This window comes from Neovison vison, chromosome 1 (genome assembly GCF_020171115.1).
Source record: "Neovison vison isolate M4711 chromosome 1, ASM_NN_V1, whole genome shotgun sequence".
Lineage (NCBI taxonomy): Eukaryota > Metazoa > Chordata > Mammalia > Carnivora > Mustelidae > Neogale > Neogale vison.
In genome coordinates, this window is record NC_058091.1 from 84,235,721 (window position 1) to 84,250,465 (window position 14,745).

Genomic DNA, 14,745 nt, shown 5'->3' on the forward strand with positions numbered 1-14,745 from the left:
ATTATAGCGGGCTGGGGCTTCCCATGGCCACTGGCTGCCTCCTCTGCTTAGCACACACCTCCATAGCATCTCCAGTCTGCAGACAGAGCAGCTGCTCACACCGTCAGGTCGGAGATTTGGCCTCACAGACATGCCAGACCTCAGCATGAAAACTTACTTCTTAATCTGAGCAGACGTTGCTCTAGTGAAGATGGGACGGAGCCTATAGCAATTAGGAGGCTCTGAGGGGGAAGTGGCTGCACTTCCAGAAAGGTGAGGGCAGCAGAGGGGAATTTCAAGCTATGACTTTGCCGCCAGGGCCTGCAAGGGCCTTTATTACCTCCCTGTTCCTGAGCTGAAGCCATCCAGAAACCATTCAAGAATGTTCCAATTAAGCGTTTTAGGTCAGGTTGAGAGTGGAGTTTAACAGTCAGCAAAACATAGCGATTTACTGAAAGGACAAGGCTCACAGGAATAAAATTCCCCTCAAAGATTGCCAGTAATTTATTTCATGTAACTTGACTATCACCTGATAATTTTTTTAGAAGCTCTTTTGCATCTTTTAAACCTGCTTTACCTTCTGTCCTTTATTTGTTTATGATCAGTAGTGGTTTTTTTTGTTTTTTTGTTTTTGTTTTTTAAAGCTATGGACATTTTTTTTTTTTTTAAGATTTTATTTATTTATTTGTCAGAGGGAGGGGGGAGAGAGCGAGCACAGGCAGACAGAGAGGCAGGCAGAGGCAGAGGGAGAAGCAGGCTCCCTGCCGAGCAAGGAGCCCGATGTGGGACTCGATCCCAGGACGCTGGGATCATGACCTGAGCCGAAGGCAGCTGCTTAACCAACTGAGCCACCCAGGCGTCCCTATGATCAGTAGTTTGATGCAAGTTTTGTCAGGAGATTAGTGGGATAGTTCAAATCTCCTTGAGAATAGTGAGCAACTGCATTAGAATTTGTTTAGGAGAATTTATCCTTATGTTCTTTTATTGCATATCTGACTCCCAACCTTCTTAGAGAGCTAACAGCCTTGTATTATTGTTAAGCTTTGAGGGAATGCCTGCCTTGATTTCCCTAAGGGTGTGCAAATAGCCTTGAAAAGAATTGGGTGAAAATTCAGTCTTTTTGGAATTTCATTTTCTAAGGTTGTTTATTTTCTAAGGTGGGAAATTTAATAATGCCTCATTTAGGCATTATTAAATTGTATTGTGATATTGTTTTGATATTGACTGGAAAAGAGTAAGGTTCTGCCACTTGGAAATCCCCAAGGGATCTTTGACCACCTTGTACCCACAACTCCTCACCCTCTCCTGAGAGATAGGAAAACATTTAGCATGAGGTACTTGGCTAGTTTCTATTCATTAGACTAAAATGGGATACTTGGAGGTCATGGTTTATAACAACATGCCTAGAGACATACTACTCTCTCAACTGAAGCAGTGGTTGTTTTGGTCTTCCCTGTGAGTCCCTCTGTAGTAATTCTTTTTTATGTATCAGGCAGTTACAAAATCTTGCATTTACATAGAGCTTTAAAAATTTTCCCAAATGCTTTCATACCTGTTATTTTCTTTTTCTTCACACTGATGTAGGAGGGGTACCTGTTGTCCCATTTTATAGATGAGTAAGTTAGGCACATACATGTAATCAGTGGTCAAGATGACTACCCGGGCCTTCCGATAGAACTGCTTTTTGTGGGAAGACCACACATTTTAAAGTTTGTTTCTTGAGTAATATCTTTTAAGAAATATTTAGCTTTTCCATCTTTTTTTTTTCTTTAAAGAAACAGATTTTTTTTTAAAGATTTAATTTATTTATTTGACAGACAGAGATAAGTAGGCAAAGATACAGGCAGAGAGAGAGCGGGAAGCAGGCTCCCTGCTGAGCAGAGAGCCCAATGTGGGGCTCAATCCCTGGACCCTGGGATCATGACGTGAGCCAAAGGCAGAGGCTTTAACTCACTGAGCCACCCAGGCGTCCCTCCACGTTTTTAAAGAAAGGATTTGAGAGAGGAGAATTAAAGTGCAAGCTATACGTAAGCATGAGGGTGCTCAGAAATTTTCATAGAGGTAGAATCTCTTGACATTCAGTGTAGGCAGTTAGTCACAGTGATTGAGCTGTTAGCTCTTGAGTGTGCCAACTTCCAGAAGACACAGACAGAGTTCAGCCAGCACTGCCTTACAAGCACGTAGTATGTGATTTGTAGAATAAATAGGTTAAAGGGCTTTTTTTTTTTTTCAACGAAAATGATAATCTAGAAATTCCAGTTCTCTCTGATTAATTCTTAAAAGCCACTCCCAGTGCTGGATAGCCTCTGATTACTTTATCAACTCTTGAACACTGGTTCTCAGAATCACTTGGGTGGCTTTTTTTAAAAAAATGCACATTCCTGGGCCCCCAGCCAAACCTACAGAATCAGACTCCCTGGAAGGCAGTTTAAATTCTTTAGTTGACTTGGATGGCCATTGAGGTTGGGTTATTCCCAGAGGGATTAATGGATTTGAAGACCTCCCTCCCTACCTGCCCCCTTCCCTGAAGAAAACCAAGCAGATAGGTGGGCTGTCCTGAAGGAACAAAGGCATTCTTAAAATTGCTAATCCATTGATACCTTGAACCAAAGCTACTGATGGAGAGAGCAGGCTCATGTGTGGCTAAAAGGAAAGTTGCAGTGTAAGCTCATCTTGATCGTGTATCTGCTGTGTTTCTGCAGCATCGAGCTCTAATGGAAGAACTAAATCGCAGCAAGAAGGACTTTGAAGCAATCATTCAAGCCAAGAACAAAGAATTGGAACAGACCAAGGTACTAGAAAGAAGATGAAGGTTTAGAATTTGGTTAGTACGCGCAACTCAGCATTTTCAACAGTGCAAGGTTGCTCTGGTGAATGAAGAGAGAGATTATGATGGTTCCTTGCCTCAGGGGAAATAACCCGTAAAATTATTCAGGCCCGTGGAAGGGTCTGCCTGATGTTTTTTTCCTTCCCTCATTTAGAAGCGAAACACTGGGAATGAGACTTATCCTGCAGTCTCGTCCTTTGGCTGTGGTGGTAGACACTCCTTCAGAATGTTTCGTTGACACAAGCTAAGGGGTGATACAGTCAAGAAACAGTTCGTCCTGATGCCTGTATGTCATTATTTCCCACATCACATCAGTGGGATTCTTAAATTAGGGGGTTTTGTTTGTTTGTTTGTTTTTATAAGATTTTATTTATTTATTTGACAGAGATCACAAGTAGGCAGAGAAGCAGGCAGAGAGAAAGGGGGAAGCAGGCTCCCTGCCAAGCAGAGCGCCTAATGTGGGGCTCAATCTCAGGACCCTGGGATCATGACCCAAGCCAAAGGCAGAGGCTTTAACCCACTGAGCCAACCAGGCGCCCCTAAATTAGGGGTTCTAAACTCAGGTGCTCACCAGGGAAGACTGAAAGTAGAAGTGAGTGAAGTGACCTGTGTGCAGGCTCCGCAGTAGGGAGTTGTGAGGACAGAGGCACACCAGCAAGGGGCACTCGCCACCCTTCTTGCCCACCTCTGTCCCCAAGAGGCAGCTCTTCTCTGCTGCAGCCAGTTGTTGCCATCCAGAAACGCAGGCCCACTGTTGTCAGAGCTTCTGACTTCTCCACAGAAGATGGAAATCCAAATGTTTATGTGAATTGTTTCAATTTTAAATATTAGCAACAAATTCAAGGCTTTTTTGTTGTATTTTTTAATACCATGAGGGCCAAACTAAACTAATCTGCCCCCTAGATCCAGTCCACAGGCCAGCAGTTTGGAGCCTTTGACCTGAACTTAATGTCTGAGGTTTACTGTGTCTCTCAGCCCACCACCCTTCCCCACAGACAGACCTGGAGCAGAGTACGGAAAAGAGGAGACTAAACTTTCTTTTGGTTTGAGATCCTTATCCTCTGTTTAAATCACATAGTACCTTCTTTCGTAACTTCCAAAAACCACATCTTTTAAACATAGCAGTTTGTAAGTTTTCAGGGAACTTGACTCTAGTTAAAATGAGTCCAGATCCTTCGCTGCCCTAGGCAGTGTGACAGTCTTTGCTTTGATTAGAAGTGACAGTAAAAGATGAAAGACTAATCAGTTACTCATATATACCCTAAATGGCCTTACCTTTCCCTTCAGGGGCTCTTGACACTTTCAGCTTAGGGGATAAGGTGCTGACTTAAATAAATGTTTGCTTTAAGAGAACATACCTAGGATCCTTCCCAAAAAGTGTGTCCACAGCGGGGTCTGACCTCTTGGTGAAAACAGAAGGAAATTGGACTGCAGACCTTTGTAGGAGGAGGGGTGACAAGCATCATAAAGCTTGGATCCCGAAGATCCAGGAAGAGGCCCTCTTTCAGCCTCTTGCGTCCATGGAGTATAAGTATTATCCTCATTTTGTAGAAGAGGCAGCTGCAAGGAACATAGGGGACCTTATAAACTAATTTAGGCTTCCTGCCTCTATGGACTGTTTTTCATGTCTGCTTTTGTGTCCAATGAATTCTTGGTTGCTTGGGATGATTTTATATCCCCCCTAAACTGCTGTTAGTTATAGGATACTTAATGCCTCATTCTAATCTTGGGTGGTCAGTGGGGTGAGTATGCTATCTTCTGTTAGTTCTGGGAAAGGAGACAGAACCTACAATGCAAATACACAAAAAGTGGAGAGAGGAAAGAAAGGCAGACAGTGCCCTGTATTAGAGAGCGGTAGTGAGAAACCGTAACTCCCAGGGAAAGGGTTTCATTCTCCTATTGCTGCACCAGGTTGAATATTTTACTTGGATTCCCAAATCCTATTCCAGATAGTTAACACTCCTCCCTGTCCTGTTGTGCATTCTTGTTGGTTCCCCCAAATGACAGGTGGGGTTGGGGTTGTGTGTCTTTGCAGGAAGAGAAGGAGAAGGTGCAGGCACAGAAGGAAGAAGTGCTTAGCCACGTGAATGACGTGCTAGAGAATGAGCTCCAGTGTATTATTTGCTCCGAATACTTCATTGAGGTAATGACAAGCAGTGGCTCGTGTCTTCTTGTTCCTCTCAACCCTGAACAGAGCCTCAGCTGCACAGGTTCTGCTACAGGGAAACATTCTGAAGAGATTTTTATTCTAGGAATCTATTGTAGTTATTCGACCTCAAAGTGACCTCGAGAGGTGGCCGTATCTCATTTGTTTTTTGTGGTCTTCTTTACCTTTACTGATCTTTTTATTTCGTCTGTTGTTGAGTGTTTATTTGGTACAATCGCTATTTTTAGCTACAATAAAGCCTTTATTTCTTTGTTGTTGGAAGAAAATGGGGCCACATGGCATTAGATTTTTGTCCAAGTAAAGCTGCTCAACAAAGCTTCTCTTTACTCTGAATGGGTGCGGAGCTGAGAGTGGGTGGGTAGTGCAGCCTTCAACAGGGTGGTAAATGTCACTGACGTGTGGTCACTTTGGGAATTCAGCAGCCAAGTGGAACATATTTCAGGGACACTCTGAGGCTCCCTATGAAAACAAAAACATCTAGGTTTCCATTTGTTATCATGTCGTATTTTTGCATTGACTTTATTTGTCGCAAATTCTATCATTTGTGACCAGTTCATCTTACACCACTCATCTTAAAGTCAAGTTGTTAAAGGACAGTGCTTTCCATACTTCTTTAGAAAGGAGAATGTAGGCACACGCTACTTCCTTCTCTCTGGTAGTCTATAGGGAGGGTGAGCGTATTAGCCTCCTGGGAAGGGCAGGTCTGTTTCTTTTGCTTGGATCCAGTTTGACTTTGGGTCATCGTTTCCACCATAGTTTCTAGTCATTTGATTGCCTACTTTGGAGAGACTCAGTGTGGCTTTGACAAGGCTCTTCTAGAGGAAGGCAAGGGGCCTTCTTCTAGAGGAAGGAAGGGGCGTTGGGCTGGGTGATGAGTTACCCCACCCGGAACATCTGCACAGACGTAGAAGAGACAAACAACCTGACCCGTCCCTTGTTTACCATAGACTGCCTGACCTTTTCACAGTCACCTCGTAAAGTCAGTGTTGAAAAGAGGTTTTATGTTAATCAGACAGGTTTTTAAGCCTGTTTGTGAGGATTTATCTCATATAGTTAACAAAATATCTCCTAGTTGGCTTTCTGTGCTAGATTTGGCATTTGAAAAATGCATGATTTCTGGTATTTTCTATCCTAAAAGCAGGAACGAAGACTTTTGAGCCTCAGAAAAACTTGTGTCTTAAGAGATGTATATAAACAAGTGTAATGAAGAGGACAGTTTATATTTTCAGAAGTGAAAAGGGCCCTGGCAGAAATCTGACCATTGGAGTGACTTGGAGGAGTTCCTCAGCTTTAGACTCCCTTCTGCTTTCCCTCCTCTCACAGACTTACTTAAGGGTTCATTTTCAGTCACTGTCCGTGAACCCATTACATTTTTTCCATTTTTTTAGTTTCTTTTTCCCCCCAGCCTTTTTAATTGTCTTTATATGTATTTTTCTTTTTCTTTTTTTTTTTTTTACGATTTTATTTATTTATTTGACAGAGATCACAAGTAGGTAGAGAGGCAGGCAGAGAGAGGAGGAAGCAGGCTCCCCACCGAGCGGAGAGCCCAATACAGGGCTCCATGTGGGGCTCGATCCCAGGACCCTGGGATCATAACCTGAGCTGAAGGCAGAGGCTTTATCCCACTGAGCCACCTAGGCGCCCCGTCTTTTTGTTTCTTTTGAGTATAGATGATGCTCCTACCGTTCTATATCCTGAGTATTCAGAATGTGCTCCCCATTGTCTATTAAAATTGAAGCTCTGATTCACCATCAGCAGGTTATACATCTGTTTTCCATGAGAGAATTAGTGATGTATGTAGACCAAACATTCACACGCGTACTAGTCCTACTTGTGTCCAGTGACGTTTGTTTTCAAGGTAGCTAAGCCGCGTTAGCATTGTCATCTGAGTTGGTGGAACAAGACAGACCAATCAGCCTACATCTATGAACTTACCTTTGAGAAAGAAGCTGAAAAGATCTGACTTAAAATTTCCCATCCTCAAGAACAAGTCTAATACCATCTGTAAGCCCTCTAGATGGAATTAGGGTTAAATTTCCATTTGGCCTTGGAAAAGGGAACTCCTGTGCTAGATTTGTGATCACAACAGCCTTGGAAAAGTAAGCATGATGGTTCTGATGTGTGTGTTTGCATTCCCTTTATAGGCTGTCACCTTGAACTGTGCCCACAGTTTCTGCTCTTACTGTATCAATGAGTGGATGAAGCGGAAGGTAGAATGCCCCATTTGTCGGAAGGACATCAAGTCCAAAACCCACTCCCTGGTTCTGGATAATTGCATTAATAAGATGGTAGATAATCTGAGCTCAGAAGTGAAAGAACGACGAATTGTCCTCATTAGGGAACGAAAAGGTAAGTGGGTATGAATAAGAAGGTGAGTTCCCTCAACAGAAGATTGACAAACTTAAGCAGGTTTTTTTGGTTTGGGAAGAGAGATAAATGATTCTTAAGCTGAAGAAGAGGAGGGAGAAATGGGAAAAAAGAAAGAGAGTTAAAGGTAATGAACATTGTAGAAAGAGTTGAGGGAGAATGGACTTGCCTATTTGAGTAGTAAGAAAGGGGGAGACTTAATTGTATGTACCTTGGTTATGGGTGTGGGTGGAAAACACAAGGTCAGAAGGCTTATTGTACTGATCACTAGATGGTGCTGTTGTCCAAGACAGTTCAGTTGCTGTCTAAGTGTTGGCAAAAACCTTGGATTGGGTACACAGTTATCAACAGGAGATGAACAAGTCAGAGATTGGCAAATTGGAGAATGCTTGGTGAGAATACATGTTTTATAGTAAGTCATAGCTTAATTACACAAATTGGATATGATGTCAGATTAGATAAATTTAATCTTTGGGAATTCTAATATATTTACCAGCTCATTTCCCAGTTTGAGAGAATTTGGATAAAGAGATTGGGGAAATGGGTGGGTAAATTCCCCTAATGAGCCACACTTCCTTGGTGAATATCCATTTATTCAACTAAGTGATCCCATCTCCCTTGGAGCTTGCTGTGTTGTGTGTTGCAGACCCCCTCCAACTTAGACTTAAATGTTTTTGTGGCAAAAGATGCACCCTGGGGCAAGGCACAAGGAAGCTAATGGAGAGGAAAAAGGATTGGTTATTGGCCATGGGTGAGAGCTCACAGAAGCAGGGTGGATCCAGTCTCTCTAATAATCCAGCACAGCACTACCTTGTGGGAGAGCATCAGAGCCAAGGTGCTGTGATGTCAGTCGGCTGCACATAAAGGCCAAGCAGAGAAGAAGACCCGGAAGCTCACTGCCCTTACAGGTGCTCCCCCCACCACCTGGCCATTGGTAACCCAGACTCATATGTGTCTCTGAATGTACCTGTCTCTATGTCCAGAGAAACTTAAGCCCTAAAAGCCATGCTGCTAAGAGCAGGATCTGTCTGCTACTTCCTTCCTGCCAGCCCTTTAGTGGATGTCGGCCACTTTGAGTAAGGCCAGGAATCTGCCACTAAAATACAGGCATTTGTTCTGTGACCCTGGCACTCGGCTGGTCAGCCAAAGCCGAGGCAGCAAGCCTATGCAGAGCCAGGTGAAGTAGCTGCTGAGCGGGAAGTGGCCTTGAGCCTCTTCTACCAAGGAAGGCATTCTGGCCTGTGGAAGGCTGGGACAGCCCTCAGGTGGTTCTTTGGAACCCAAGTGTTTTCCATTGACAGCTGTGTACTCATAGATTTTGTCAGTTTGGGCCCTCCCAGATCTTTTACCTCACAGGAGCCACTAGATTCTGGCAGAATCCCATTGCTTTTCCCCTCACTTCTCACTCTGTCAACAGTTATAGGAACAGTACACACCACACAGGACTAAAGAGATACAGCATTGTTGCAGCTCCCTCAGCACTCAGTCTGTGGAGAAGGGAGGAAGGCAGGAAGGCAGTGGGATGAGTTCCAGGCCAGGGTGCTGAGACACTGCAGAGGAGCAGGTGGTCAGTTTGGCTTGGGCAGGTGGAGGTACAGTAGGAAGCTTCATGGAAGTACTATTTGAACAGAGTCTCAAGGATCCCAAGGCTGGTGCTTCCCAAGCAGAGGCTGCAGTGCAAACGAAGTGTAGAGGCACGAGAAGCATTGCAGTGTTCTAGCAGTGCCTCCTTGTGGCCCATAGGTAACAGAATGGCCACGTGGTGCCAGAGCAACGTGAGGACAGCCACCAACTTGGGAAGTGTTCCGCTGAGGTGTGGTAAATGCCTTCTGTGAGGGGCAATGACCCGGGACCCAGATTTAACCCAGTCAGCCTTCCAGCTGGAGTGTGCTGGAGCAGGGCGTGAGGAACACGCACGTACTTTATTCTCTGAGCCCACTGACTGGGTTTCTTCTTATGTGCGCAAGTGCCATAGATGGCTTCATGCAGCACTGGAAATGGAAGGAAGAGCCCCGTGTCCTAAGTTCACCTCTGGCTCTCCTAACGCAGAGTTACAACTGCAGAATAAATCACATCAGACCCCCCCCCCTCCCTCCAGAGGCTACAGAGGGTGCCTCTCTGCCTTTTTAGTAACCCTCAGGGCCTATTCGTGAGCTGAAGCGGACTCCCCGCCATGCTTCCTAGCGGGAGGGGCGTTGACACTGATCTCTGTTTCCGTGGTTATTGCAGCAATTGCAGCTCTGAGGAGTTCTCCACAGAGACAGAAGGTTCTGAGTCCTGATTTAGGGAAACATGTGCCAGAGCCATCAAGAGCTCCACTGGTCTGCAGTATGAGGTTTAGAGGAAATTCCCAGTTCAAATACCGACTTTCCTTGCCAATTGAAAGCTGCTTTAGTCCCCAGTGCATGGGAATTTTTAAAAAGGACCTGACTTAGAATCTGGGAACCAGGATTGGCAGGCCTTAATTGTCAGAGTTCGGATACCACCGAAGGGCTGTTTGCCTCCCGGGCAGGGGTTGCTCTTACCACAGATTCGGGGAGGAGAAACCCTTCTGTCTGTGGCAGTGTAGGGTGCTAATTCCACCAGGAGCAGCCCCACTCTAGGCCTTCCTGGCTGGTGGTTGTCTTGTAGTTCCATATCCCCATGGGAGGATTGATGCCACATGACTGATGAGCCACTGACCCTCATAAACTCTGTGAGGCCCGATTATACAGAGGAGAGGAGGAGAGGAGGAGAAGGCTTGGAGACCAGACTCTGTGTTAGAAAAAGGATGCTCTGGAGGTGGGGCAGATAACAGACATCTAGTAAGTGCCTGTCACATGAATAACTGTGGCTCTCTGGGATTTTGACATGAAATTTTCTGAAGGGAAGACATTTTTTGACATTCCCTGCAGAGGATCTCCCTCCGGAGCTGGTGGGGTGCTGGAGCAGAGTCTTCTGTCAGCTACGCCCCCTCTTCTGTTTGTTCTGTTCTCATTAAATGTTGGTTGGTTGACAGAGTGTTAACATTCTCACTTTTAGCTTTCCCTAGCAGTTTCTTTGGGTTGTACTCAGAAAAGAAAAAAGCAGATTACCTAGAAATAAAATTGTTGGTCCTTTAGAAGAGTGATTTTCAGTCCAGGGGCTTTTTCAAGCTACATTCCCTGGCTCCCTTGATACTATTACATTGAACCAAGGCTATTGGTGGGAGCATGCTGTGGCCTTTAGGTATGCCGAGGTGAGAAGAAAGGTTTATGAACCACAGCTTTCCTGAATCTGTGACACAGAGACCCTTGTAGAGGTTGAGGGTCTCTAGGGAGATAGACTCAGGTCAGACCACAGGGTCTGTGTCTCTTGCCAGTTTCCTGTGGGCTCTGAGAAGAGTGATCTAGACACGGGACAGGAGAAACTGGCAGTCACCTAAGAGAATATCTGCCTGCCCAGCTGCAAGGTTTTCCTTGATGATGCCCATCACCCTCTGCTGAAAGACAGAGCCTCATAAAGGAGTATGTGGGCATGGCCGCAGTAATGGTGTCTGGCAAGCTGAGCTCATCCACAGAGCATACTTATTAGCAAGTACTTTGAATCCACCCAGCCTTAACCCCTAGACAGTCTGAAGGGTCGTGCGCATGAAGTCAGCATGCCTGCCCAGCACAGGACGGTTCATCTAGGGGAAAATGGCTCTCAGCAAGGGAGCCACGGGCTGGGGTGTCCACAGGCATGCACGCAAATAGTTCGTAATGCTATTTTTGACTTTTTTGACTTTTAAAGATTCTTCCTTTGCAAAATTATCATGGGATAGAAAATTAGTAGACTTGTTCCCAGAAACTGTTTTGTATTTTTCCATCACCACCTCCCATTTTTTCCCCTTATTTTTCCTTTCCTTCTCTTTTTTTGTCTATTGTCCTTCCTTTCCTTCTTCCTTGATGGGCGTCTCCCCCATCACCCTTGTGGCATCTCAGATGCATAGTTGGAAACGACAAGGGCAGCACAGGAACTGTCTCCCCAGTGGGGGAGGGGACCATGATTGGAGTAGAGGTCAGCTGTGGGATTAATTGCCATGTGTGGAGTAGCAGCCCATGATGGCCTAGAACTTCAGATTGCTTGCTGAGACTAGAGTCCTTTAGACTTTTTTTTTAAGATTTTATTTATTTATTTGAGAGAGAATGTACGCATGCGCACAAGTGGGGCAAGGGCATTAGGACAGAAACCCAAGCAGACTCCGTGCTGAATGTAGAGCCTGAGGCACAGAGCTTGAGGCAGAGGTCCATCCCACCACCCTGAGATCACAATCTGAGCGGAAATCAAGAGTTGGATGCTGGACCAACTGAGCCTCCCAGGCACCCCTTTTGTCTTCTTAATAATAAAATAGAGTTATTTTGGTTTTCTAAAAAAAATGGATTCTCCCTTCCCGAGCATGTAACTTTATGATTTCCTTTACAGACATACACTTTCAGGAACTTCTTATTATAGAAGACCACCTGTGTAAATATAGAGGAGTGTTATTAACCAAAGCAGATTTTCCTTGAGAGTTTCTTGGATTCTACACTTAACTCTAGATGAACACAGAGCATTTTTAGATCTCCATGAACTAATCTCAGAGAGTGGCTGGGGTCACTGACTATGCTTCTTCCTCCCTCCCCCCATAGAATGTCATAGAATTAGGTGCATCATCGTTGAGGCTTCTCTGCACCAGCTGGATATATATCCTGCCCGACTGCCTGCCACTGTGATTTTTAAGAAATCTGATGAGACCAGACATGCTCCTATTCCTGGCTAAGACATCTGCTTGAATTGCTTTCTGCTTTCCTACTCTGGAGAGCTTGGACCCCTTTTACCCTTGTCCCATGAAACCTGAATCAGAACCAACCACAAAGAGTATCTCTTCCTTGATTCCTGTCATCTGGGCCTTTCCTTCTCAGTTCTTACTAAGTGCCAGGTGTTGGGGATAAAAGCAAGCAGGGCATCAGAGGAAAAACTGCCTTTTGGATATAGCAGGAGTGTGGGACATTGATGACTTTATCTGGTACAAGTTTGGGGGGACTGGTGGGGTGAGAAGCTAGTTTGCCATGAATTGGAGAATGAGTGTGAGGTTAGGAAGTAAAGTAAGATAGACAAGTTCCTCAAGAAATTTGGCTACCACTAAGACATAGGGACAGCACCAAGAGAAGGCCATAGCTGGAAGAGGAGGTGGGATAAGAGGAAGTTTTTGTTTTGTTTTTTGACTTTTTTTTTTTAAAGATTTTATTTATTTATTTGTCAGGGATAGAGGGAGAGAGAGCGAGCGAGCACAGGCAGACAGAGAGGCAGGCAGAGGCAGAGGGAGAAGCAGGCTCCCTGCCGAGCAAGGAGCCCGATGTGGGACTCGATCCCAGAATACTGGGATCATGACCTGAGCCGAAGGCAGCAGCTTAACCAACTGAGCCACCCAGGCATCCCTTGTTTTTTGATTTTGAAGACACCGAGAGATCTGAGTGTGTTTAGTTACTGAGCCTGTGGAGGAGGAGCTGCTGGGAAGTTGAGATAGTGGGTAGGGCCAGATTCTTTGGAAATCAGGAGAGGGCAGGGCAGGGAATGCATAGAACAGATGGGGGAATTAGTGTCTAAAAGTGGGAGGGTACATCCTGTTATCTAGAGAGAAGGGTTTAATGTGGGAGGGTGGGCAAGGTGATTTGCTTGAGGAGAGTCAAGAGAATTTCTTTCTTGTGGCTTTTTTATTTTTTGGTGTGCTACTAGGTGAAGCCTTAGCTGCAAGAGAGACTCGCTTAGCTCTCTCAGCTCTCCAAGGCTGCCCCTAAGTGGAGAAGGGTAGGATTTTATAATCCTGTCGGTCCTCCTGCCAGATGTTCAGGACCTCAATCTCAGGGAACGGGACAGTCTCTTTGGTAGCTTTATTGTGCTCTTAGGCTGGGATCCCTGCTTCCCCGGATTAAGGAAGCAGAAACAGTACATAGCAGTAAATTATCCCTCCTGCTCCTCCCTTTTCTCCTGTCCTTGCCTAGTGCTATGTATATAATTCCTTCGTCCTTCAACAGTGTGCATTGAGGGCCAGCTTTGTGCCAAGTGCTACTATAGTTTCCAGGAATAGAAAGAGAAGCAAAAATCTAGTAAGTTAGATGTGATTAGTGCTACAAGAAAAAGCAAGGGATCAGAGAGCGATCATTGCCATTTTTGGTAGGGTAGTCATGGAAGGTGGCAGAGAGAAGGCAGTATTGGAGTAAGGCCCTGGAGGCAGTGGCCACAGGAAGGGGGAACACTTTTGAGGGGGGAAGTGGAGGGGCAGCGAGGCAGCCAGTGTAACCCCAGTGGAGCACACCATGGGGGCGAGGAGGGTAGCACAGAAGGACCTCAGGGTCCTTCATGGGCCTTGAACTCTTACTCTGGGAGAGATGAGGAGCAGGCTCTGAACAGCGTGACATGAGGATGGCAGCAGGGAGGCCAGGCGAGGGAAATACAGGCTTCTCCTTTAATTCTCTTTTCTTTCTCTTCCAAGCAAAGAGACTCTCCTGAAGACCACGCTCCAGGGGCGTTCAAGGGATTGCCAGGCAATGGGAGCTTGGGATGGTCTGGAGGATTATCTGTGGCCAGGTCTTGGGCTGCTCTGAGATAGAGCATGGGACGGAGCCACGTGGGACAGAGACTGAGTTAGGAAGTCCTCCTCATGAGCCTCCATGTTGGCCGGCCACGCTGCCACCGCTCTCTGAGGCCGTGCTGGTACTCCCCGCGAGGGCTGCTTCTGGGTACTTGATAGACTGCTTCACTGTGTGTTGAATGGGTTATGTATTTCTGTTCTGCTTTTTAAATTTATTGTTTTTGTTATCATTTGGGTACCTCAGAAGCACGTCAGTTGACATTTGTTTTGGACAGGTTGGGTGTAACCCCTGCAGCTGCCCCTAAAAGCCAAGGCAGCCTCTCTTGGAGAGGATGGCCTACCTCTTTGTAAAAACAAGATGTCATTTCCTGGAAATAAAATGTAAAGCCTATCGGTTGCTCAGCTGGGCTTTGGTGTATTTATCTTCTTCCCTTCCAGCTCCCACATAGTCTCACAAGTAAACACTGACAGCTCATAAATTGCAACCAAGAAAGTGTCTGTATCAGATGATAGACTGAAGTGAATGTCAGCCTAAGAACCAAGCCCAAGATCATGGCCATAGCAGATGGGCTCTGTTACGGCCCTGACTGTTTTTCCTTTTCATTCCAGAGGTAGGTCACTGCTTACTTGGTTTTAGGACCAGGTAGCTTCCCCTCTCTCAGCTGGGATTCAGGAAGTTGTTCCTGAATCTATTTTATTTATTAATTTATTTAGTAAACTCTATACCCAGTGTGGGGCTCAAACTAAAACAGAGTTCCGAAGTCATACGTTCCACTAATGGAGGCAGCCAAGTGCCCCCAAATCTCTTTTAGCCAGTGTCAGAAAACAAGGGCA

General features: G+C 45.4%; 1 protein-coding gene across 2 annotated transcripts in view; it reads left to right on the plus strand.

Moving 5' to 3' along the window:
- RNF8 (ring finger protein 8) overlaps positions 1-14,302 on the plus strand; it is a 32,397-nt gene extending 18,095 nt beyond the window's left edge. The window contains exons 5-8 of one of the 2 annotated variants that reach the window (XM_044250312.1): positions 2,682-2,771; positions 4,842-4,949; positions 7,118-7,322; positions 13,813-13,931. In XM_044250312.1, coding sequence (XP_044106247.1) covers positions 2,682-2,771; positions 4,842-4,949; positions 7,118-7,322; positions 13,813-13,829 — 420 coding nt within the window. In that variant the 3' untranslated portion in view covers positions 13,830-13,931. Of the gene's footprint in view, positions 1-2,681; positions 2,772-4,841; positions 4,950-7,117; positions 7,323-13,812 lie in introns of both variants that reach the window. The other variant, XM_044250319.1, reaches the window with a different exon arrangement.
- The last annotated feature ends 443 nt before the right edge of the window (positions 14,303-14,745 follow it).